The sequence below is a fragment of the Globicephala melas genome, chromosome 10, assembly GCF_963455315.2.
Source record: "Globicephala melas chromosome 10, mGloMel1.2, whole genome shotgun sequence".
NCBI classification, from domain to species: domain Eukaryota; kingdom Metazoa; phylum Chordata; class Mammalia; order Artiodactyla; family Delphinidae; genus Globicephala; species Globicephala melas.
Window position 1 is genome coordinate 70,788,347 of NC_083323.1, and position 27,681 is coordinate 70,816,027.

At 35.0% G+C, this 27,681-nt stretch overlaps 1 protein-coding gene across 7 annotated transcripts in view; it reads right to left on the reverse strand.

The window, feature by feature from the left end:
- CNTN1 (contactin 1) overlaps positions 1-27,681 on the reverse strand; it is a 375,618-nt gene that overhangs the window by 142,025 nt on the left and 205,912 nt on the right. For all 7 annotated transcript variants that reach the window (XM_030835383.2, XM_060307110.1, XM_060307112.1 and 4 more), the window contains 6 exons: positions 23,333-23,468; positions 21,904-21,936; positions 13,338-13,470; positions 9,716-9,888; positions 7,864-7,959; positions 389-595 (listed from right to left, as the gene is read on the reverse strand). In XM_030835383.2, the coding sequence (XP_030691243.1) occupies positions 389-595; positions 7,864-7,959; positions 9,716-9,888; positions 13,338-13,470; positions 21,904-21,936; positions 23,333-23,393 (703 nt within the window). In that variant the 5' untranslated portion in view covers positions 23,394-23,468. The remainder of the gene's footprint in view (positions 1-388; positions 596-7,863; positions 7,960-9,715; positions 9,889-13,337; positions 13,471-21,903; positions 21,937-23,332; positions 23,469-27,681) is intronic.

A 27,681-nucleotide genomic window follows, 5' to 3' on the forward strand; every position in this document is an offset into this window, starting at 1 on the left:
TGTAATCACTATAGTTTGTTTTGATCTAATCATTCATTCTCTTTCATGAATTTACTAGGAAGTAGGATTGGACATGAAACAAAAAACAGTTGCTGGTGATTCCCATTGTAAATGATATATTGGTATTTTGCTTGAATTGATTGGTTCTCTATGCATTCCCTGAGCTAGAGGCAACCAGTCCAAACTTAACCACCTTAGGGACACTTTTATGATGTAAATCTTCTCTATGGGAAAAACTAAGGAAGGGCAAGGCTTACAAAGTATGTATCCTCTGTTTTCTCCGACAGAGCATTCAGCTGTTCTCCCCACTGGATATCTCTTTTCATTATTGTAAGTATGCCATAAGCAGACAAACTTGCAAAAACAGAGGAACAAATATGATACTTACGTTCAGGTAGTGGAATGAGTGGGATAAATTTGCTGAACACACTCTTTGTAATAGAGGGACTGGATACAAAGCAGGAATAATTCCCTTTGTCTGATGCCTCAACATTAGCAATGTAGAGATTGCCATTTGTCTGAGACACAAATCTTCGTTTATCCATTGTGATAAATACAGGAAATTCATTTAGAAGCCAGCGGTAGCTAAGATCATCTAGAAGAAAATATTGTTGACTAAGTATTAACCTCTTCTCCAAAAGCAAAGATTTTGTTTTCTAATAATAAGCTAGCCCATAACCTAATGTAGGCTTTTAAAATATTGTTGACTAAGTATTAATCTCTTCTCCAAAAGCAAAGATTTTGCTTTCTAGTAATAAGCACATAATCTAATCTAAGCTTTTATAGAGCCAAGAAGTTGGAAATAGGCCAAGATAAACTGAAAATTTTCTAAAAGCTACTGTAGTTTGAGTGAGTATAAAGCGATGCTAAGCAATTATATCTATCTCTCAATTATTTATGGATTACTAATTTTTATTTTTTATTTCATTGATGGGCAAAACGAAACTCAGAGAGGTTAAATGACTTGCTTAGAATTTCATGGCTAAGAAGAATTAGGATTCTGAATCCAGGTCTAATAATTCCAAATTCCATCTTCCCTACTGCATTTAAAAGATAAAATCAAGATTACTAACCATACTGTGGCTCTATATCTTTTTATTTTTATACTCCTATTTTAAATGATTGATTTAGGAATGAGGTTACATAGCCTATTCTGGCCACATTAAAAAAGTGAAAACTACAGAAAGAGAGGAAGGCATCTTTTTTTTTTTTTTTTTTGCGGTATGCGGGCTTCTCACCGCTGTGGCCTCTCCCGTTGCGCGGAGCACAGGCTCCAGACGCGCAGGCTCAGCGGCCATGGCTCACGGGCCCAGCCGCTCCGCGGCATGTGGTATCTTCCCGAACCGGGGCACGAACCCGTGTCCCCTGCGTCGGCAGGCGGACTCTCAACCACTGCACCACCAGGGAAGCCCGAGGAAGGCATCTTATTTGTTTTCTTAAATATTAGGAAGCAGATCATATGGTAACTTTTAACTGTAGGAAATTCCTTTGGCTAAACATACTGGCTGGCTAGGCCAAAAGTTGAATTTCCTCATTAAATTGCTATTTTTCATGCAGTTTTCTATTCCTATATCCCCTTCCAGTTTTGAGGAATGACCCCCCAGTAGTCATGTGCAGCAGTAATGTGCAAGAGGGAACTCTGGGCAATGCGTATTTCTCAGTCACAATATGCTGATTCCCTTTAAAACATCATAACCATGTGAAGACAACTGCCACTAGGAAGATCACCTCAGAAAAAGAGGGGATCTCTTAGTTCAAGTTAGAAAGGATTTTAGATGTAAGATGGTGGAAAGTCATGATCTTTTAAAAATGAAATAATCGTGACATGGGGCTTCCCTGGTGGCGCAGTGGTTGAGAGTCCGCCTGCCAATGCAGGGGACACAGGTTTGTGCCCCGGCCTGGGAAGATACCACGTGCCGCGGAGCGGCTGGGCCCGTGAGCCATGGCCGCTGAGCCTGCGCGTCCGGAGCCTGTGCTCCGCAACGGGAGAGGCCCCAACAGTGAGAGGCCCGCGTACCACACACACACAGAAAAAATCGTGACATAATACCCTTTTGCTTTAGGGAACTCAAGGTGATTGGTGAAGCTGCTAATGGGAGTGTGAAAGAGAGCTGAATAGGAAAAACTATAAGAATTGCACACTATATACATTCAGCATGCTTGAGAATAATAATCCAGGGGATTCCATTTAGATTAGCTATGTAATTTTCTCCAGCAATATACAATATTATAAAAGCGAATGAAGATGATTATTCTGTTTTTTCATCTTAACTTTTTAATTATAGAAGTTTATTTTTATTAAAATAATAGGAAATACAGATAAAGTTAAAAAGAGAAAGAAAATTAAACCACCATAATTCTCCAACTCAGAGTTATCATTGTTAGCATACATCTTTCTAGGCATTTATATCTGTGAATGATTCTATTATCTTAATTGTTATTCTTATGCTGATTTAAGGTCGGGTAAAAACCACAGGAGAAACAAAATAAGAAGAAACTTTGGGGGCTGCTTAAATTGCTGAAATCAGGTTCTTGGAATTGGGCAACAAATAATTCCATGTAATCTTTGATCCAAAATAATATTTATAGCATATTTTAACAACTGTAAACCTATCTAATTTTGAAATATTTTTTTGTATTCTCACTTAAAAAGAAAATTAATAGTTTTGTAATGATTTCTGCACAAAATTAAATTCCAAAAAGTCAGAAAGAGTCAGGAAAGTATAGATTTCCTTACAGAAGAAGGATTTTCTTAGCTATACAATGATTTCAAGATACCACACACAAAATGCATTCAGAATAGTCTGAGTACCCCTAGTTATGTGAATATGGAGAACTGTATTTTAAATCTAGACTAAATATGACTTTGGTCAGTCTATTTTAATTACTATATTTTTCAGTTTCTGTAAATTTTAAGAAAGTTTTCTGTTTACCACTCATTAGAAAAGAGGAATGGGATAATGTTTTACTATTTGAATCTTCAAGGGAGAAACGCTAGGTCAGAGAAGTTATTTCCATGACGTTGATAGAAACATAAGTGTTGGACTACAGAGCAACTGGTCTGGCTGATTTAATGCCCAATGTGGATTCTCCAGTTTACTGAGTTATCTTCTATGTGTCACTAAACAAGACAGATTTGGCCTTTGCCCTTAAGGGACTTGTAATATTAATAGTTAATCTAAATTTATTTAACGAATTTTTGCCTACTGATAAGCCATCTACTTGGATGAAAGAATAATTGCAATATATTGGAAGCTATCATTTCTCATTAAAATAAAGGTAGGAATTGCTATTGTTATTTTTAAACAGGGACACAGAGCTTTAGCTGGTTGACTTCCCTGGGGATATAGAGCAGTAGGGAGGCAGAACAGATCTTCCAACTTCCCTTTCCACCCCAGAACTACCAAAACAGTTCCACGACTGGTGTGGTAGCTGTCCTGCTGCTCGGACTTAAGAATAAGACTGAATTTAGGCAATCAAGAGCCAAACCCTGACCAAGTTCTCACAGGGGCTCAATCGATTATCTATCTGTCTTCCCCTGCCCCATGCAGATGGTAAAATTAACCATCGCTGAAGAAGCCAACACCTGCTTTCTTCATAGCCCTGCTGTCTGGCTTAAAAAATAAATTATTATAAAATTACATTTTTAGAAAAAGTAATAAGTACCAGCACCTGTTTCAAAAACATTACTTTTATTGATAGATGTCTGGGATGTTTTTCCTTTGCCTCAAGAGAGTCTGGACCATATTACAGGGGGATTTGTTTTGGCCAATTATACTGCATTTGACTAGTTTCATTGTATTACTTTGAAATACATCACTTATCTAACCTTGATAAATAATATATATTTCTCCTTGAAATAGATTTAAAGTACTTAAGTGTTCCCTGGAAGAATAATTCACAAACTTTTTAGAAGATGTTTGTATTTTTTTTGTTAATTAACCTCAATAGAACAGAATTTACCTATACCAATAAAATCACTATAGCTCCTAATTTTTCTTTGATACTCACAGTAAACTATACATTAAACTCTTTTAGAAAGAAATTTATACCAACTTATACCGTGGGCTCACATATTCCCTACGATGCTCTGGCATTCGTGTCTATTTTTGTGCTTACCTTTTTAGTCTATTGAGATTCATTCAATATCATATTCACCATTTCATGAGTTATTTTTCTTAGGAGTATTCCCACTTTCTTATTCATTAAAAAAATTCCCACCATATCTATTACTAGGTATTCCATATTTTGTCAATAGTATCCACCCTTTGAACAATGGATTTCATCTTTATTCTCTCACTTAATATGCACATATATGATTTCTATTTTGTGAGATGTATAACTCAATTTCTGACGGTTCTGAAAATTGGCCAGAAACAAAGCATCATGTTTTCATTTTCTGAGGGTCTAGGGGTTTAGGAAGTCTTTCACATTCATGAATTATTGATTGCTATTTAATAAAACAAAATCTTAACAGGAAAATTTATCTTTTAATGAAATTGTAATCACTATATATCCACCAATTTAATGAACACATTTATTTACTCTTTCACTCTCTCAGTCCTCAAATATTTTTTGGACACTTATTCTGTGCTATGCATTAGGCAATCCGTTGTATATCAAATGTTGTTATAAAATTGAATCAACATCTGTACTGATATAGTTACGTATAAGTATTCTTGATAAATAAGTAAACTGGTTCAAATCAGAGTTCTCCCCTTTGCAAGAAACTGTAGAACACCCAAATCCATAGAAAAATGTAATGGATTGTAAACATGAGACTTCCCTTCTAGATCTTTTTCCTGTGCATAAATGAGAAAGACAACATTGCTATAATCGTGAATAAAAAATTCTTAGTAGAGTAAGAAGTACTTTATTTGCTTTCATAATAAGTTTCAAAATACTAAATGTACTAAATGCATTTTATTTACTTTAATAATAATCCATGTTAATTATATATCCATTTTATCATTTAAAAATATATTATTAAATTTAAATCTCACAACAAGGTCTATGAAGTAGGTGGCACAGGAATTATTATTCCCAAATTTTAAACAAGGAAATTGAGATGTAGATATGTCTAAGTTGACTTGACTTAGTAAGGACTAAATCCTAGGTTATCAGATCACCAAGTAGAGCAGCAGGGTTTGACAACTATAAATAGTTGCGTATATAACATTCTTTGAGGCTCAGAATCCAAAGGCAGGTTCCTTTACACCTTCAACGCCATTAAGTTTTAAACTGCAAACACAAAACCTTAACTTAACTGCATATAGGAGGAAGATAGATTTATGGCATGGAGATGGTAAAATAGTACACATACATACACACATTATGATTTTGAAGCATATGTCCATTCTTATGTTTGAAGATGGCATGTCTAATGTTCAAAGAGGTCATAATCCGCTAAGAACGCAAGCGGACAAAAGGAGATGAAGAGCAGCTCAGATTCTATTCTATGATTAATGATGTTTCTCCAGCTTATTTAAAAGACCTACTTAATTCCCTGCCCTGCCCCTGCCCATATAAACATATGTATCTTTATCAGGATGAAGAGGTAATTAGTCATTTCGCTTAATGATTTGAAGCTTCTATCAACCTTGTTTTGGTCCATGAAATTCTTCATTCGGCACAGTAGTAAAGATGTCACAGAGACTTGAAAACAAGACTTATCTCAGAAAAATCTCAAAGCCTGTTCCCTGGACATTTTCCCCCTTTCTATTTGTACTAATTCCCTAAGTTATCACATGCATTCCTATGGCTTTTAAAACTATAAAATGATGTATCACAAACTGATATTCCTAGCTCAGATGTTGCCCCTGGGTTCCACATTCACAGAAATGCCAATCTGACAGCTCCTTTTGAAAGTTTAAATCAGGCACCTCACTCTTATGTCCATAGCTATTCCTCCAGGCAATTGCAGCTGCATCCTCTCAAGAGCTCATGACAAAAACTTTGATGTCATCCTTGACTCCTGTTTTTCTCTTATATCTCACAGAAAGTCTACCAGCCAGTCCTCTTGGCTTTTCCTTCAAAATATATCTTGAATTTAACCATTTCTTTCCACCTCCAGTGCCACTGCTCTGGTCCTCCATTCATTGCCCAGATGATTGCAATACCTTTGAACTGATCTCCTGGTTTCACCTTTACCCTCCCCTGAGTCTTTTCTTACAGCAGTAGCCAGATTTAACTTTCTGTAACTTAAGTGATGTCATATGACTCTTCTGTTTAAATCCCTTCAATGTAACTCTCACTCAAAGTAAAAGCCAATGTAATTGCTATGGATTATAAGGTTCCAACCAATATATCTCTTGTATCGCTTTGATTTCATTCCTTGCTACCCTGTATCTCATTCAGCAACCTGGCTCACTTTGTCTTCCTCCATACTCCCATTTTGGAACTTTGTTCTTGCTGTGGCATATATCTGGCATGTCCTTCCTTCAAATATCTTCATTTTAGCTTCTTCATTTCCTTCAGGCTTTATTTCAAAGTTACTATCTCAGTGATGCCCTTTATAAAAGTTTAGTCATCCCTTCAACACTTCCTCTTCCCATTTTCCTGGATTATTTTTTCTCCCTTTCACTTATCTATTAATATCTAACATGCTATGTCTATTAACTATTTATCTTGTCTATTGTCTCTCTCCCTGTAGAAGGTCTCTGAGGGAGAGTAGCTTTTTCTATTTTGCTCAATGAGGTATTTCTGTGGTGTAAACAGTGCCTGATACATAACAAGTGCTCACAAGAGATTTGTTGAGTGAATGAGTGATTGAATGAAGCCCATCCAGTGTTGAATATGGTCAAATGTAGACACTGGTGACTTATGGTCATTCGGTTTGTGGGAAACACTATGAACATGATAGGATTTTTTTTTTCATAGTTTTGTCAGTTCTTCAAAAAAAAGACTACTCCCTCTTTGAAATTTTTTTTACAACATTTTGGATTCATAAATTCCTCCTATGTTTATCAATTAATTATCTTTCTCCCATAGCTATTAGAAAGAAAATGATCAAAAAAATTTGAATTTATATATACATAATTGGAATAGTATATATATATATATGTATATATATGCCACACTAATATATTCCATAGAAAATGATTTATACTAGCCTGTTATGAATCATTCTCTACGGAGATATTTAAAGATATAATATTTTATGTCTTTATGACATAATATTAAAACTATAAGAACCCAAAACATTTTTTTCTGTGAGAAAAGTGGTATTAATATATTGTTTGAAGAGTATATTTGATAAATAAAACAAGTGAAATGTATGCAGTGTTCATCTTTTAATTAACACTTTGGTGGCTTTTCTTTTAGCCATATCAAATTACTGAAAACATGAATTCAAAAGTTGAATCTTCTAATAGGTGACATTTGATTTAGCCCCTTTCTTCTGGATTGGTACTCCTACAGAGATTAATAATTTATTATGCCTTTATTCCTTTCTAGTGTTTAATTACAGTTCACAGTATACTGTAGATGCTAAATTGTTAATAAAATGGTTGATTATATATTCTTCCTTGGTACTATTCTATTTCAGAGGTCATTTGTAGAAAATCTACAGTGTTTTCTCCTGTGTACCAGGAACTTTAATAGGGACATAATCCAACATATATATTGTTTATAAACTGAAATGACCATAAATTTTTTGGAATTAAGGCCCAGTTATTAAGGAATTAAAAAAGCAAGCATCTATAATCACTAGTAAGTCATGCATTATAAGGTTACACAAATATTGAGTCTTATTTAATTATAAATGTTCCATTATTGTTAAGAAAATAAAACAAAAAAATAGAAAACAGAAACTTCCCCATTTCATTTCCTAGGTGCTTATAATCACAGAAGAGCTAAGTTTACCTGGGAAATGGTATGGAGGGTCACAGAGCAACACCATTCCTTTCCCTTCTTTCACTCTGACCTCGGGACGTTCCTCAGGTGGGAAAGGATCAAGATCTAATCATGAAAACAAAAAGGAGAACATTCACTCTCTGGGCAATAGAAAGATTGATACTCATTAAAGTTTATTTTTCAGCTAGTAACTCACTTTTAGATACAATAGTTCTCTGTTGGTTTGGTGAAACCTATCAAAGTCAATTAATTCCCTTTTACACACACTGGGATGTGCACACACTACAGAAGAGTATGGACATTGGTAGCACCTGATAACTATTTGGACAACCCTGAAGATTGAGCATTTCCTAAACTTTGTTTCAGATTTAGGAAGAATCTCCATAAGAGTATCTGGAAATAGTGTGTTCAGAAAAACCCAGGGCTCTACCAGAGAAAGTTTTAGGGAGGACTCCAATGGGGAGAAGGAATAAAGATGAAGGGCAGGATGCTAGATAAGGAATGTTAAGGTCAACTATCTCTTGCTCTTTTCCAAATTCTGGGTTTTCCTGTTTTATTTCCTCTACTCTCTCCTGTGTATTTGGAACTCACATTTTGCTTGGTTTTTTGATAGCCTACTATTTGATTCTTCATTTGTTTTACTGGTTCTCTTTCTGTTTCAGTCTTGCCTCATCTCTTATTCCTTACATGTGATCAGTACTCGAATTATAAAATCTAGTTTTTACTTCTCTCAGTATACTTAACGTCCCTGAAAATTTATCATTCCAATAACTACCTTTTTGCAAAGAACGCTTCAAATCTACTTTTCTTGTCCTGATGCCTCACTGGAATGCCATCCCTGTCCTCAAAACTTAGCTGACATCTATCTCACTGTGGATAACTTAATGTCACCTCTGCATGTGAAGCGACAATTTAAATGCTTCCTCCCATCCTTGAAATTGGTCTTACTTGCGCCCATCCCATTTTAAAGAGAGCAGAATGTTTCTGCCTTTTGACTAGACTTTCCTTAAGAAAATATTGAAGGTCTTTTTCTTTCAATGCAATGCAATCTGTTGTGTATTTCTTCAAGGACTGAGTTTATTATTTTCATTCCCACTGTCACCACACCAATTTAATCGGACTGCACTTCCTGACCCTGTCTCACTCCCTCCTGGTAATCACTACCACTTGGGTCCTTTTAAAATGTCACTTTCATCCTATAATTCACTTTGTAGAATATTTAAACGCTGACATAAAATCACGCACGGAGAACACCTAGTCCAGCTCCTCTCCCAACACACATTTCTCTTTCAGAATAACCTCTAACTTTTAGTTTACCACAATGTTTCTCAAAATATTTTTATTATTATTGTCCCCAAAATGAGAAATTTTATTTAATTTATTCTTAACAAGAAAAATTAAATACTAAGGAATAAAAGTTTTGTTGGGTGGGGCTGAGCGTTGGAGAGCCATAGACCATTATGTTGTAATATCTAAGATGGTTCCCCCCACCGCAAAAACCAATTTTCACTACCTTGGGGGTGATATCACCCCCACTGAGAATGCATAGCTTAGCATTTCCATTGATAGTAATCTTTAGAAACTTATTCAAGATCTTTTTGAACATGGCCTTAGTTTATTTTCCAGTGTTATCTTTCACTACTTCAAGTACATTCATAACACCCCTCGTGACATTTTGCTCTCCTGAAATTTTTTCTTCTCCACACAATTAAGGCCCACTAATCTGGTAAGACACACCTCATCTATGGAGTCCTTCACTTTCTTTTTTTCTTGATTTCTCCTTTTGTTAAACTCTTATGATAACATCTAAGTTTTACTTCTCCCAAATGCATTTGCCCTTTTTAAAGTTACAATTACTTACATCCAAAGCTCAAGGTTGCTTCAGTGCTTCTGACCATTCCGTAGTTATTTGATGCTAAACAGTAATATACTCCAGCATCTTTCTGTTTGTCAGGATTGTTGATAACAAGGTTTCCTCCTACCATACTGTACCGATCACTTGTCAGATCAATATCCCCATTATTCATTCTCCATCTGTGAAAAAAAGAAATAAATGTCATATCAAAGGCCAAGAGGACTGCAAACAGTGTACTGGGCTAACATTGTTCTAAAATAATATGAGTATAGCTCCATGTGAAGTCAGGTGATTAAGTAGTTGACTCAGAGTGGTATTTATTCACATCCTATAATTCTGTGCCTCTGGGCTCATGATTTATAATTCAGCTCAGGCACAGAAAGGTAAATGTTCAAGTGTATGAATAATTTCCTTTTTTTTCATGAGGCATCCCAAAGGACAAATATTTCATTGAATTTTGCTGCATAAACTGGTTTCTTAGCAGATATACATGGATTATAAATGATAATCTTTTATGCACTAGTTTAGATTAATGCATATAGATATATTGTATAAAATATTAAAAACATTCCTATAGCAGAAATAAAATATAAAATATCAATATCTGATTCTAAATATGAGTCATTTTTGAAAAAAACATACTAATTGAAATCAGGATTCTTCTCAGTAAATGTCATATTCTGACCACTAGAGGTCGATCACACTATTTGAACATGATTAAAGTCAACTGGGTCTTCGTTTCCAAGCCACAAGTACACTATTGAAGGTATATTTACATGGAGATGACGTTATGAATAAACCAACTAGAAACAGGAATCTAAGTTTCTTGGTGAGATGATGAGAAGATTGCATATACAAAATAATTGTCAATTAAGTTGACCACCTGCATAATTTTATACTCATGTTCTATCAGGGTTAAGGTTCCATGTCTTCTGCAATGTTATAAGACGAGCCATGGTGAACCAGTGGGCTGTGGTCCCATCATTCATTGCCTGGCTGCACAATTCTGATTAGGGTCAGAATCTTGCCAAAGAGGTCTAATGATTTTATAATATTTTTTTAATAAATCAAATTACTGGAACATTTTTAGTTTTAATTTTTACTGTGTAGGAAGTAATTCAAAAGCGAACAACAGAAAACTGTGCTTTGCTTCTGAAAACCTACCAAATACCAACCCAATGAATAAATCATCCCCCTCACCCCAGCTGATGGCAATATTGTCCCTGACTGAACCATCCAATGTCAAGTCACTTAGTACTTGCCAAGGCAATGGGTTTCTTTGTTAGGCAGTTCCCATTGTTATGTTTTACGCCCCCTCATTATATTTACTTTAAATTTTTATTTATTGCTTTAACTTCTTCCCAGTGGGACTGATTCTGCCCTTGATGTTATATAATGATTAAGTTTTGCTGTGTTAAGGTAAGTTCACAGGTCTATTTTATTTTCAGGAAGATTCACCTTTGCTGTAATTCCTTTTACACAGCTTTAAACACAATTTTTATTGGAGTTCTTGTTATTGTGGGAGACAAGGCAAGATAATGAAAACCTCAAGGCTGATGAGTGAAAGGTAAAGTTCCCTGTTGTAACGTTCATGATGTTGCCACGAATAACAAATTATCATAGAACATGCCATAAATATAAAAGTACTATGTGAATGACAAATTACATGATTACCAAGGTAAGTATGGCTTGCCCTGAATATTAAGTAATATTAAGTAAGTTCATAACTGCAAGTGTTCTTCTGTCAGACAAGCTGCATCATGAGCTGAATATTTTTTATTTTGATGTCAAATGCAGATCACCTTCCTAACAATTAAACGTCTACTTCTCCCCTTCAGCTCTCTACATTAACGTGTAGATAATCAGGCCGTACTTGTCCTGGGGACTTATGTGCTGATGCAACCTTTGGGGGGGAGTTGGTGATGTATTTGCCAAGCAAAGTTTTGCTTTTCATTGTTTTTTTTTTATATTTTAATGAGAAGACTAAGTGGGACTAGCAGGAGGGAGCTAGAGAGAGGTGCTAATCAACATGTACAAAATTTTATTGATGTAAAACTTTGCTTTTTACTGTCTCTGCTGGATGGTGGTAGTGGCGGCAGCAAAGAGAAGTACACGTTCGTAGAACACTATCTGAGAACAGCCTCTGCTGTTCTTTTCTCTTCCATTGGAGCCTGGAGGCTGATTTGCTTAGGTTCCGTGTATGAATGTCAAGGACAGACTGTCACAGAATAACTGTCACAGAATAACCGTCACTGAAATAGTTTTTGAAATGCTATTGACCCGTCTAGATAGATAAATACTGAAAAAAATTATATGTTTCTTTGAAAGTCATAAAACCTGTATTTCAGCCCTGGATCTGTGATTTACTAGCTCTGGAGAAGAGCAAGTCAACTTACTTATTCAGGACTCAGCTTCCTCTCCTATAAAATTTTGTACCTGGATTAAATCTTCTCTAGAGCCCCCATTAGTTATACTATGCCATGTCCACAGTTATGTACATAAATGCCCATTATATATGACTTAAGGGTAGAAATAAATCTAGCCCATCAAATATTTTAGAACAAATGTGTTATTTATAATTTATAAAATATCTACTTCTACTTTTATAAAATTATAAAAATAATTTTAAAGAGATGGTGATTTTATATATAAATTTATATTTATTTTAAGAAAATTTTTGTAATTATAGCCAGAGGCAAGAGAAAATGAGTTCAAGTATAATTAAATGGGGGGAAGGGGTATTCTCCATGATAACAACTTTTTAATAAAAATAGAAAGTTATTTTTCTATCCATGAGAAGAAAAATCTAGTACTAAAATCAACTTTATTGAATGACAACCTTCAATTAACTCAGGTGACATTAACACACTAGAGACCCAATTTCCCCATCAATCACTTCCTTTGTTTTCCTGGAACCAAAATCCATTGGCATTTGCTTAAGTTTTAAATCTTATTCTTTACATCAGGCTAGAAACTGTTAGTATACTTTTCTGAACACTCTGAAGCAAGAGAACCAAATGTTACTTTTTATAAAGTTATTTTTGATAGCATAAATATGTACCCCAGAAAAACATAAAGAGGTATGTTATATAGATTGTCCGATAAGTAGAGACATTTAAGGAATTTGCTTTGTTGTCTGGAATATAGATTTGAGACTACTGAAAAAATAGTGCTTTCTAGAGTTATCTATGTAAGAAGCTCTTTAAATGTAGTTAATATAGAAATACTATCCATCATTTGTAGGTATGAGTTATCCAGGCCAATACATACAAAACCAGCTTATCCTCAAATGCATATATTTAAATTGTGCATATTATTCATATAACCATTTTCTTACTTAATAGCATGATCTCCATTAGCCAGTTTTTAAGTGGATAATGTCAAATGACACTGGCATTATCTCTGCAGGAAATAGGAAGTGAATTATTTGCATATATTTGCGAAAACTATCTATTTGGGTATTAACAACTTTAAAAAAATAACCTGTATGACAATATTTTTGTTAATATTCCTGGACTTCGTAGAAAGCTTTATGCCATAGCTTTCTCTATAGATACAGGGTCATAGATGCTGATCTGTAATCTTTAGTCCAACACTTCTTTCTGAAAAGAGCAATGAGGTACATTACTTGTAAACTGGGAAAGGGCTGGCTCGTGCCCTACAGTTTAGTGAAACTTTTCCTTCCGGTGACTCCTCTGGATAAATGGTATTGATTGGTTGTTCTTCAAAAATTGGTCCAAATCCTTTGTCTTCCTCAGAAACTATAAGAAAAATACAATTATTTTACATTGTTCTATTTTACAAATCAAAGATAATTTGGGTACATTAAAAAGTTTTTTGAAAAAAAGGTCAGAAACATGGAATCTCCATTTTCATTCAAACCAAAGATATTTGCCACTATAATCTTGAGGAAAATGTTCAGGTTCTTTATTCAAAATTCTTTTCTGCCCATCTCTCAGCATTTCCCCAAAAGCACTCTGCGGTGCCATGCTTCACTATTTACGGCTCCTCACGCAAGTCATGCTTTCTATGCCTCTGACACTTTGCACATACTTTTCCTCTTTCTGGAATCACCATCTGACTTTTCTCCTCTTATCAAAATTTGTACACTCCTGGAATCCCTGGTGGCGCAGTGGTTGAGAATCTCCCTGCCAATGCAGGGGACATGGGTTCGAGCCCTGGTCTGGGAAGATCCCACATGCTGCAGAGCAACTAGGTCCGTGAGCCACAACTACTGAGCCCACGTGCCACAACTACTGAAGCCCATACGCCTAGAGCCGGTGCTCCGCAACAAGAGAAGCCACCGCAATGAGAAGCCCGAGCGCCACAACAAAGAGTAGCCCCTGCTCACCGCGACTAGAGAAAGCCCGTGCACGGCAACAAAGACCCAATGTAGCCAAAAATAAATAAATAAATTAGAAAAAAAGAAAAAAACGTTTAAATCTAAAAAAAAAAAAAAAAAACTTTGTACACTCCTTTATGATTTAGTCATAGCATTAGTTCCTTCACGAAGCCACCTCTCCAACCCCTCCTAGCTTTAGTTGGTCCTCATTTATGTTCTCATAACTCCCTATCAGGCTTATGACACTTAACACACCTGCTGTGATTCTTGATACAACTTTCTGTTTCACTAGATTGCAGATGCCTGGGGACAGGTCTGGAACATACTAGGTACTTAACAACTTTTGAACAACATAACGAATGAATTTCTAGATGCTCTGGGGAAATGAGTCCTTTTTGGGGGTCAGTTCTTGTTTAATTTTTGTTTTTGTCTTTAAACATGTGACCAGCACTAGTACTTAGCAACATCTAGAACAATCAGTAAACTAATTACATGATATGGGATCTGGCCAACTCATTTAAAATCTACCACAAAAATACCACAAAATCTACCACACACACACAAAAAATCTACCACAAAAATAGTGTTGAGAAGCAGTTGTTCCTGACTGTGTATCCTCTCTGAAGGGCAGGTGTGACACATCATAGCAGGATGAGGAGAAGAGATTCACTCCCATGTCATCAGTGTGGCACCATTTACAGAGCACAGCTAAGAGCCATATACCCCAAATGAATTAATACTGATGTATATGACTAGAAATGAGGAATAGTCTTACATGGGATCATTGTAATGTCTCTGCTTGATCAAAAACTATGGTTCACTCCTCCAATTTACTTTTTAAGAGAGAGTGTAAGGCAAATGCTACACTGAAATTTTGGTTGTTCTAACATCAAACTTAAGGATAAAAGCTTTCTCCCAGTTTCTCTTAACAAGAAGTTTAATTACGTCTTTTAAATCTTGCTTTAGTACTGTTTAGCAGTGCTTTTGGAAAAATTATTTAATGTCTCCAAGACTCAATATCATGCTTTATAAAATGTGGATAATAATAAAATCTATCTCATTGGACTATTGTGAGAATTACATTGAGACAACCTATGTAGTCAGTAATCAATAACTACTGATTCTCATGAATTTGCCAATGCTTTCAAAATTTAATTTAAATATCTTATGTATATCATCTCTTAGACTAATTCCAAAAACTTCAGGGGCCAAATTTTATTCATTCTTGTAGCTATGGTGCCATAAGCATTATGTCAATACATATTTCTGTGTACATAGATGACTAACAAAAACCTTCAGTTAGTTTCTCCCAGTATGAAGCATTAATTTTTCTAAACTGACCTGAAATATTTCAAAGGGAGAAGCCTCATTTTTAGTTGGAATTTGCTGAAATTGCCATTCAAGAATTTATAGACCTTAGTTACATTCCAAAACCACCATTCTATTTCAGACCGCAGATAAATTGCTGGATCAGAATTGGAGGAACCAGAGAAACTGGGATTTAGCTCCAGCTGTGCAGTGTTCTAGCCGTTGTTTTATATAAGTTTGTTCTACATGGTATCTACAGTTTAAAAAAAAGAAAGGAATAGGGGCACATGCCCTAAGGACTTCACAGGCCTACTGCAGCCATAAGTAAGACAATGAGTGCAAGGTGTTCACAGAAGTCCTCTGCTAATGCTCTTGAAGTCCTGCTCTGAGCTGTGTCTAGTTCCATATCCCTGAGGTTATAAAAACTAGAAATGCATATAATGTTTTCTGCTTTGCTTCTATAATTTTCCTGATGATGGCCAATATTTTCTGGCCTTTCAGGATATAATAGCACACCAGAGAAAAATGAGGAATGAAACCCAAATCCCTGATAACTAGACCTTCGTTTGGATGTAGGGTCTAGATATTCTAATCTCTGAAAGAAACGACCTTGTGCTTATCTATGGTAAAAATCATATGCTATTTTTTCTTCCCACTTGGACAATCTCATAAGCTCTTCCTTGAATCTCTCCCAGTTGCACAGCTTTTCTGACTGGAGCAATTTAGTAACACTGCTGCCCTGGAGAGTCTGTTGTTTCTTCCCAACTCCGCACACCCCCCAAAAAAAAACAAAAAAGCTTACAAAGACAAGCAGAGGAGTTCAATTTTATTAACATATTTTGATTCTCTTCTGGAAGGTAAGATGACTTCTATTCTCACTTTACCCCCTGATGAATTATGAGTTTAGTATGAAATTTTTTGAACAATTAAAAAAAATACCTAAATAGACTAAATATTTAGAATACTAAAAATAAAGTGTTTAGGGGAGTTTAAAGCTCATGAATATCTTCTAAGTACATTGTATTTATATACAAGCCTGATGATTATGGTATTACTATCATTACTAATAGAAAAGATCATCAAATTTAAAGAGGAATGGATGTTTGGTGCAATTATGCATATAATTTAAGCAGAAACCCCCTGATCTGCACTGGATTAGATCTTGAGTTTCCATTTGTTACATCAGTGGCAGCATAAGAATTTTAGATGGTCATCTGTGAGGCTGTTGGTCATCTGTTGAGGTGTTGGTTGTTCTTAATTCAGTCAATGACTTGATTCTGACTTTGCATATGGTGAAGTTTTGAGATATAATGCCAAAAGCATGATCCATGAAAGAAAAAAATTTGATAAGTTGAACTTTATTAAAATTTAAAAGTTATGCTCTGTGAAAGACACTGTTTTAAAAAATTTATTTTTAAAATTAATTCATTCATTCATTTTTGGCTGCCTTGGTTCTTCGTTGCTGCATGTGGGCTTTCTCTAGCTGCAGTGAGTGGAGGCTATTCTTTGTTGCGGTGCGCAGGCTTCTCATTGCGGTAGTTTCTCTTGTTGCGGAGCACAGGCTCTAGGTGCACAGGCTTCAGTAGTGTGGACCGTGGGCTCAGTAGTTATGGCTAGCAGGCTCTAGAGCGCAGGCTCAGTAGTTGTGGCACATGTTAGTTGCCCCGTGGCATGTGGGATCCTCCAGGACCAGGGCTCGAACCTCTGTCCCTTGCATTGGCAGGTGGATTCTTAACCACTGTGCCACCAGGGAAGTCCCCTATGAAAGACACTTTTAATAGAATTTCAGGTCTTTAAGGTTAGGGATTTTTCTTTAGGTCGACTCTAACTTGCATCAGAAAATTTTGCATTAAGCAGCAAATTGAAAAGACTGTCAACTTAATTATCTATTTCGTTTAATAATGGTGATTACACACTATTTCACAAAATTTGAACTCATCTCAATAGGTGCAGGGTTTCATTACCTAAAGATTCTTCAACAGTATTGTATTTCCAATGTAGAAATAGTTAATCCTGGCCTGCTAGCACCTGCTTCTAGAGTGCCGTCTGGTAGTGCCAGTATTGGGTTTGTAATAATTCTGAATTCTCAATTTAATTTATAATTTTATTAGCCTTCTTGAAATAACTACTTTTATCACTTTGAAATAAAGTGAGTTTTGTTCATTCCAAGTTGCCTTGATTATTTAAAGTACTGTACAGTGCTTTGAAATACAACAAAGACAGTTGCACATAAACATACATCAATATGGAGGTAGAGATTAGTAGATTTGCATATTTTCATAAAATGCATATTTTTTGATAGTGTATCTTTTTTCATTTTTACTTTATTTTATTTCTTAATATTTTTTTATTGTGGTAAGTCACATAGTATAAAACATACTATTTTAACCATATTTAACTGTACAGTTCAGTGGCACTAAGTACATTCACACTGTTGTGCAACTCTCACAATCATCTGTCTCCTGAATTTTTCACCTTCCTAAGCTGAAACTTTGTCCCTGTTAAACACTAACAACTCCCCATTCGCCCTCTCCACCCCCCCACCTCCTGGCCCCTGGCATCTACCAACATACTTTCTGACTCTATGATTTTAAGGTATATGCCTTTGAGATAAAAATCGGTCATCTTTTAGTAAACTGAAAATATTGTTTATAGTTTCTTCATCATGATCATAATGCTTAGTTTTTTTTTGTTTTTCTGGAAAAGATACCAGCAATGAATATTTCCATTGAAAATAATGGAATGCCACATGTTAATAATGATGGGACTATATCTATTGATTGATAGGCAATCCCTCAAAGGATAGATGTAAAAATAAAACACTTTTGGGATGAGCTGGGTTGAAGTTTATAGGCCAAACTGTATATTATCAGTGCCCCATGCTATTTTTTCTCAATGACAAGTGCTTTTCCAAAATTATATGCAGATATTTTCTAGTACTCCACTTCCATCTGCCCTTTATAGGAAGAGACAACAAAACATTTAAGGGATAAAAATATGAAGCTAATTTCCGATAAAATATTTAATTTATTTTTCACTTGAGAAAATATTACATTTAAGATATTTCCTTTTGCCCACTTTCTAGATCAAAAAGCAGAATATGACACACCACATCACATTAGTGTTTCTACTCAGTATATATTATAAATGTGCATTTCTAGCTTTTGTAAAATTTTCGAGCCTGATTAAAATAATGCATAATATTCCATTAGGTGGTTTACCAATTACTCTATACATTTTATTTTGAGAACATATTTGGGCTCTGGGAAGATAAATCACTCAACACAAGGTTTTGCATTGTTGTGGCATGCTCAGTGTGAACTTCTGAATGTGAACTTCATAACCCCCTTGAATACTACCTGAGCTCATTGCTCTGTTAGCTCAGCTAGGGAGCCCAGATCAAGGAAAAAGAACTTTCAGGGGGAATACAACACAAGGTTCAGCAAAGGATCCATTAATATAAGCATTATAATCTCCATTAACAAGAATTAAGCCATCCATTGCTTTTCTTCTAGGGCCATGGAAATAATTAGATGACAAATGATCATGCTTTGGAAGTATTATGGGCTTAAAGGGTACAAGAAACACATGGATAATATGTTAAAAAAATAAGATTATTTTTAAAACACATGCTCTTTTTTGTACTGGATATATTCTTCTAAAAAGGAGCACACAATTATATAGATGACTTCTCAAGCTAATTGAAGACAGCACTTCACTCTTTTTTTGATCTGCTCAATGCAAATTTGTGTATTTTCTACCATATAGTGGTAATATATTGCAGAAGTAAGTTCATTTCTTAAATCTGATCAAGAAGATTAACAGAAAAAAAGAAATCATGTATGAATATTTGCTGTCAAATTCACAGATGTGAGCAACAGGCAAAAACTGCTGCTTTTTTCAGTAGCATTCTCAGTTTCATGGTTAGTGTAATCACTTAGTTGTATGATCTTAAATGGTATTACTTCACCTCTCACTATATAGTGATGGTCCACTGTAACCTTGCTATCCTATTTTATCTCTGGAAATTGAAAGTATAATTACTATCTGTGCTTGAGAGTTATTTTTTTTTGACAGTTATTTTTTATTCATTTTATATTCATTATGAATCAAATCCTATTTCTCACTCTGTAATATGTCATCTCAATATGATAGTTTTCAAACATAATTTTATATGAGTATGCTGTAATAAGATTCTCAGGAAAAAAATCTATTAGAAAAAAGCGATGAAAACAAAATTTTAACGCAGTCTAATATTAGAATTTTTACAATATTTACAATGCTACAGTGGTTATGGGATAGGGAGTATTGTAGGCTCTCTTGAAATACAATAAACTCTCCAAATGAAACAATATTTAAATTGTCTCAAAGCATGCTTCTTGTCTTCATTGTCAATCATTCCCCACTGATAAGAGAACAAGGACATTTAGGGCTTAGGCTTTGAATACTCTGGTGCCCTAATTCTTTAGTCTCATGGGTAATAGGTAACATTGCAGTAATTTATCATAACTAAAATATAAGGAGTTGGCCTTGAGAATGTGCAGAAATCCAATAATTAGAAGGAAGATTAGGATCTGGTTAGCAGAATGGTTAAGTTGACTAAATTTTCCTTAGCATGGCATTACCTGCCTAAGAAGAGCCTATCACATTTCTTGATGGCAACCATTTCCTTGACCTATGGTCCAACCCTGAAGCCCTAGACACTGTGTTTTGCATAACTATCTAGGCATCTGTCCACACCTACCTTATGTCTACCTATGTATGCTGCCACAAGCCAAGGAATGATGGGGATACCAGAAGCTGAAAGAGGCGAGGAAGGAGCTTTCCCCTACAGGTTTTAGCAGAAGCATGACCCTGATATCTCCTTGGTTTGGGACTTTTAGAACTGTGAGACAATAAATTTCTGTTGTTCTAAGCCACCCAGTTGGTGGCACGTTATTATAGCTATAGCTGTCCGAGGAAACTAATACATATATTACACTTAATAATAAACTGTTGAACTTTTATGAACTAGCCTTTCTCAAATTTACTTGACAATGAAGTCCTACTAACATCCTGCAGAACAAGAGTTCTTTGAATTAGTGATCTAACACAGCCCATATTTGCCCACATCTGCACTTTATTTGTGCCACTGCCTCTAAGAATTAGCTCCATTTCTAATAATTGAAATACTTCGAGTTTCCCTTACCTACTAGCTCCATCATTAAATACTCATTTATTCCTCAAAGTAATTGTTTTAAAATGCTTATTTCTCTTATAAATCTGTTAATCTTCCTTTTATTATTCCCTATTATATGTAAGGTTCTTGAAGTCAAGAAACATATCTCACTGATCTTTATATAGCCTAAATGTTATTCCTAACTCACAAGGAGGAAACAGAAATAGCTTTGATGTGCTTCATGCTAGGACTGTCCTTTTTCTTAATTCCCTACAGACGGAAATTCAGACCCACTCTGGCATGAATATCTTGCTTTGGCATGGAAGTTGTTGCATTGGTTGCTCAGTGATTCTTCCTAATTATTCATTCTCCTACCACTATGCTGTGGTTTTTATTGGTTACCAGTTTTACTATGTTTACTGAGCACTTACTATGTATGTCACTGTGCTGGAAGCTATTGTCACATTATTATTTTTTATTTTTTATTTTTTTTGCGGTACGCGGGCCTCTCACAGTTGTGGCCTCTCCCGTTGCGGAGCACAGGCTCCGGACGCACAGGCTCAGCAGCCATGGCTCACAGGCCTAGCCACTCCACGGCATGTGGGATCTTCCCGGACCGGGGCACGAACCCGTGTCCCCTGCATCGGCAGGTGGACTCCCAACCACTGCGCCACCAGGGAAGCCCTGTCACATTATTTTTTTAGTTCTCACAAGAATCCTGTGATTGTTACATGTTGGAAACTTGAGTCTCATAGAAGTTGAATAATTTGCACAAGATCACATAACTAGTGAATACCAGGTTGACTATGTAAATCCAGGCTGGCCTTACTCTAGATTCTCTTTTTTGCAGTCTACTATATTGCCTATATTTCTGGCAAGAACTGTTCAGTGGTTGAAATAGAATCTAAACTAGCAGGATTGCTAATTATATTCAATAAAAAATAAACAATAAATTTTGCAAGGTCTTTGGTTTCTAATTAAACTGAATCTTAAGGTTCCAAGTGCATTAACTTTAGTTAAAGAGATGTGTGCAGCAAAGCAGGAGGCTTTCAAAATAAGCTAGATTTTTACAATATTGAAAATATTGCTTCAAAGTTTAGTAGCATAGGATTGTTACAAAGCATGCAGGAAAAAATACAGGTTGTGTTGAATATATTCCATCTGCTACAATCTTCTAGTTGGATATTTGTTCGTGGTGTATCCATTCATTCATTCTGGCAATCAAACAAGTTGCCTGAAGACCCTAGATAAATCATCTTACAAAATTTCCAAGTGCTCTAACATTAATCACTTGCTTGAAGTTTGAAGAATTAATAGCTTAAAGCAGGATGAAATATGATTTATTTGAGGAAAGCTATTTAAAAATTAACCCTTTCATCAACTTACCTCCATGACCATACCTTCTGTGCCATGTAAACTCTAAAAAGAAAAAAAGAAAAATAATTAATCCCCAACTCTTCAGGTTGTGGTCTCAAACATTACTCAGATAACTGAGATATTAGTTAATGAAATAAGGTTACTGGCCTTTCACTATTAAGGCTGAAGTATCACCATATCTTTGCAAATATTTATTTCTTGTCTTTGCAATTTTATAGTTGTAGCACTAAAATTTATGGTCAACAGAATTAGTATGGATTTTCAGTACTAATAAGATTATTTTTGTTTTATTTTATTCATAAAGGTAATACAGCAATAATAACCTTACCACAAAATTTTTCTTTCTTATATTTATATAATATATAAGCATATAATTATATATGTGTGTGTGTATAATTATGTGGTTATATCAATGTCATTAAAATTCTTAAGTACTGATAAATTTATTATATTTTTCTTGATTTTGAAGTCATCATAATAAAAATTACTCCCAAAATTAAAATAACTTTTTTATTCCCTTAATAATACATAAGAAATACAATAAGATGCCTATCAAGTTCATCATTAAAGCAATCAAGGGGGACTGATAAATGATAAAATGATATCCAACTAAGTCTTGAACTTAATAACAACTCAACAAGCACTGACCTAAGGTAATTGAGACAAAGGTATCAGAAAAAACTGATTGTAGAAAACATGCTGCTTCAGATAAAAATACAACGTACCTCTCCTTGTAGAAAATATTTCTGAATCTTTCACACTTGTCTTTGAAAGATAGAAATATAGTATTTGTTTGTCCTAAAACTATAGCATTCTTAAAACTGCTTTGTTATTAAGTCCCTGAATACATTGTAGATTATTTCTGAATTGTTTTTCATAAGATTGACCAGCCAATAATAAAAATTAAATTATATTAACTTATAAATAAAAAAGAACAAAGGTAACAAAAGCTTAAAATCCATTATTTTTTAATTATTTTACTGTATTTTACTTTTATGTATGCTAATGAGGTTAAGTCTATTATAATTATATAGTGAACATACTGTATAATGGTGAGCTGTTACATATCTTTTCTGCCACCACATTAAATGATTTCAAGTCGAAATTGAGAATAGTAGGATGACTTACTCTATAGGAATTGGCAAATGCTACACAACAGGGATTTTTCTTTTCCTCCCAGAGATCCAGATTTTAAACATTTACCAGCACATCACTATATAAGACTGATTAACTAAATCTTGTGAATTTTAATTGAAACTAAAAAAAAAAAAAAGAAAAGAAAACAAGGGCCAACCTTAATATATATGAATTTACTTGTCTGACCCAGGTGTCAAAAGAAAATATTAATTCTAACTTTATACACCAGATTCAATGAAGTGAACAGCATATTGTTTACATTGGCATAATTTTTGGAGATTATACAAAGGATATTTCTTACCCGATAGACAGGTTGTAAAAGATACAATCACAAGGTGATTGACCAGCAACCACATTTTCATCTTGTGTTCAGTAGAGGTTAGGTTCAATTTTCAAAAAAAGCTTTAACTTTATGGCAGTTGGAGAATATTAAACACCTGCATAAAAAGATGAGAGAGAAGAGAAGAGAAGAAAAGAAAAGAGAAAGAAGAGAAGGAAAAGGGAAGAAAAGGAAGGGAAAATGTTCATCATTTGGGGTCAACAATATTACCAATTCTATTTTATTTTATATTTCTTTTTTTTTTTTTTTTTTTGCAGTACGCAGACCTCGGCACGAACCCGTGTCCCCTGCATCGGCAGGCGGACTCTCAACCACTGTGCCACCAGGGAAGCCCCTATTTTATATTTCTTATTTGTAGAATGTTTTAGTTTTTTTATGTACATTTGTAAACCCCATGTTGTAATGAAAAGAGTAGATTCTGCATCAGGGCTTCAGCTGCCTCCCAGTATTGACATGGTAAGAAACATGAGCATGTCACTCAATTCATATGTTTTAGTTTTTAACTTTTTAATAATTGAGCATAGTAATATGTTTTTTACAAATAGCACAGTTGTGAACATTTTAATGTCAATTATTTAAATTGAAGATTAAATTTACTTGAAGTGCTGGTAGAAAGATTTAATGAAAGATATATTTGTATAAGGGCTTTGTAAATGCATAGACACTGTACAAGAGTTATACGTTAGCATTGCCTGTTGGTGGCTTATAGAAAAATTTTGCCAGAAATGCTAATTTTTAGACATTAAAATGTATTGATTAATAATATATTCATTCCCTTTCCCCTTCTTCATTTCTTTCTTTTATTCATTTAACAGAAAGTAAATAATTACTCCTTATAAGGAAGAATCTAGGTTTTGTGTGGCCAAATCTTTAAAATTTGGAGAACCATCTTTAAAGATAAAAAGATAAAATTACTAATATAAACTAAGCTATGAAACTATGTAGCAGTCTAAATAAAATATTTTGCTTTTATAAATTCTGCAAAAACTTATGACCACGTGATTATACTGGTGAGGTTTCAGAACGTTGAAATAGCCCCATGTAAGTGAGGGGTCCCATGACTTAAGCTTCATCATCTTCTTTGTAAATCCATCTGCGACCAAGCATACAGATAAAAGAATCTGTAAGAAAGACATAGTCTGCTTACCCTTAAGAATTTCACAGATCAATAGGAACACTTATGTGTACACAAGTCAGTGCAGTGAAACTTTTTTGGATCTACATGCTATTAAACTTGAAAGCATGTTGCTAATTTTAATTAAAAGCATTGCAGGGCTTCCCTGGTGGTGCAGTGGTTGAGAGTCCGCCTGCCGATGCAGGGGACATGGGTTCGTGCCCCAGTCCGGGAAGATCCCACATGCCGTGGAGCGGCTAGGCCTGTGAGCCATGGCCACTGAGCCTGCGCGTCAGGAGCCTGTGCTCCGCAACGGGAGAGGCCACAGCAGTGAGAGGCCCGCGTACCTCAAAAAAAAAAAAAAAAAAAGCATTGTAAAATACATCACAGTGGGAATGGGCCTGGTGGTGACAGGCAGGGCATTATGGTGGAGATATAACAAATTTTTTAATGTTCCAGGGCATTAGAAAGAGACTTCTTCAATTGGGACACAGTAGGCCCTTCAATTTGAAAGGATATTAAATCAAGTTTTCAAAGAATATATAAGAAATAGGATAGAAAAACCGCAAGACATAAAATTGAATGTAAAATATTAAGATAGAGCATAAAAGCAATTCTGAAAAGAAAATATGTAATGTTATGATAATCAATATATAAATATATTTAAATATTATCCAAAACAGCAAAAATAAAATGGTACTTATTTGTTGCATCATAATGACATTTAAAGGTATTACTTATTTTTTTTTAATATGTTGGATTTAAAAACTATATTTACACCCCCCCCCCCCAATTTGCCAGAATCCTAACGTTTGCAGAGACTGGTAAAAATATTTAGTTGGTACTACATGGACCAGGAAAAACATATTTGTCCCTTTTGGTGTATAGGTTATTTTACAGTGAAAAATCATTTATTTCTAGAAAGAAATTGAGTTGAATTCTTAGAGAAAACATAGCAGAAATGGGTCAACCTAGCAACAGGAGATATTTAAAATATCTTTGAAAGAGGAAAAATATTCAAAAGATAATTTTTAAATGCCAGGATTGATTTATGACCAATTTATTTCTCTTGGACATATGTAAGAAGGTGAGAACTACACATCTCTATAAACTGTATTAAATCTACACTTATAAATTTAAATTTTATTTTATTTCTTTTACTAAGCAGAACTGATCAGAGAGAAATAGAAACAGGTAAATAAATGTGAAGAATAAAAAAAAAATCCTTCAGGAGGCAGGGAAATCAATGAAATGATCTATGGAAGGATATTAGCTTTTTATTTTGTTATCATTAATATTTAAATATAACCTAATTTAAAATTATTGAAACCTGTGCACATTGTTTATGTCTTCTAAAGTTTGTCTCGAAAAATGTACATTTCAGCATTTTCTTGGCCTATTGGTTTCTAATTCCTTTCATTGAGTTATGCACACTATTAGGACAAGTTCCTTTAATGAGGAGGAAGGTAGAAAGGCAAACATAAACTCTGCCAAAACTGCTGTGTCAAACAGTTCTTTTTGTAAAGATTAATTTAGATAATATATTTGCAAACATTTTGCAAATTACAAAGCATGTTCGGTTTAATGTGGCAGTAATTATTGGATTTTAAATAGTTCAAATTTATCGATTAATAAACTGTTATAAATTGATAATTGTAAAGTAATTCTGAACAGTAACTCTACATACTAATAATATTCAATGTAAGAGCAAGGGATGCTGCTGCAGTTTTTGTATTGTGTGTAGAGGAAGCAGTACTGACCAGAAAGAAAAAGAATCAGGTAAAAATGAAGGACAGGGGCTTCCCTGGTGGCGCAGTGGTTGAGAGTCCGCCTGCCGATGCAGGGGACACAGGTTCGTGCGCCGGTTTGGGAAGATCCCACATGCCGCGGAGCGGCTGGGCCCGTGAGCCATGGCCGCTGAGCCTGCGCGTCCGGAGCCTGTGCTCCGCAACAGGAGAGGCCACAACAGTGAGAGGCCCGCGTACCGCAAAAAAAAAAAAAAAAAAAAAAAAAGAAGGACAATTACAGTGAGAGTATCCTTCAGATTATTAATTTTGATGAATTGTGTGAGTGAGATTTTGGTCTGTTTACCTGATTGAGTCTACAGGGAATCTGGGAAAGAAAGAGAGAAGGTCTAAAGGAAGGTTAGCTGTGTCTACACAGAGCAAGTGATTTCAGGAAATTGTAAATAAGGTACAGAAGGAGTTTCTAGGTCAAGGATATTATTTTACATTTCCTTCTTAGACAACACCCACAGTATATGGGAAAGTGAGATAAGGCATAGTAAAAAGAGATCTGGGGAAGTCAGCCAGACCTTGTCTGAAGTTTGGCTCAACCATTATTTAGCTTGTAACTTTGGGCAAATCACTCAAGCTCTGACTCTAGTTTTCCTCATGCACAAAGTATGAAAAAAATGTCTATTTCATAGGACTATTACAAGCATTGCATAAGATTGTGCAATGTGAAATGTTTACTGTGAAAGTATTCGATAAATATTAACTATTGTTCTATGAGATCTTAGGTCCATCAGGCTGCAGGAGAAAACAACATGTCATTGTTTATTGTTATGCCTCTAATGCCTGGCACATAGAAGCCATTTGATATATATTTATTGAATAAATGAAGAAATGACTGGACCATTCCATAACTGTATTCCAAAACACTTGCCACAAACAAAATTAAACTTTAGTTCCTTAGAATAAGGATAGGATGCTGACAATAGGTAATAAGGAGTATCTCTTAATGGGGCTCTGGTCTTTGATAGGGATTATTGCTGCATATAAATACACTCTAGAAGAGGAATATTCTAAGCAGCAATATTTTAAAGCATTTTTATTATGCACTTTATTGAGTGTTGGAAGTCTCTGTCTTCTGATTTCAATATGCTCACTCTAGTCAGAAGGAAACATTTTTCATTATTTTGAGCCACACTATCTTTTCCTTCACTCCAAAATATTGCCTATTTCAATAGGATAGTGAGTCCTCATTCTGGCAGAACGTATTTTATTTTATTTAATGGGTTTCTTGTTGTTTCAGTATAAAAGCATCTCTCGTATGTTGTGCACCCATTTGTTTTCTGCTGCTGATTTGTTTTCTTGTGTCCCCAGTTATCCCATCACTGTAACTCCTGATCCTATCCTCTCAGCAGTGCAGTAGAGGAGAGAGGCAGCAAGGCTGTGCCCATGCTTGCTAGTGT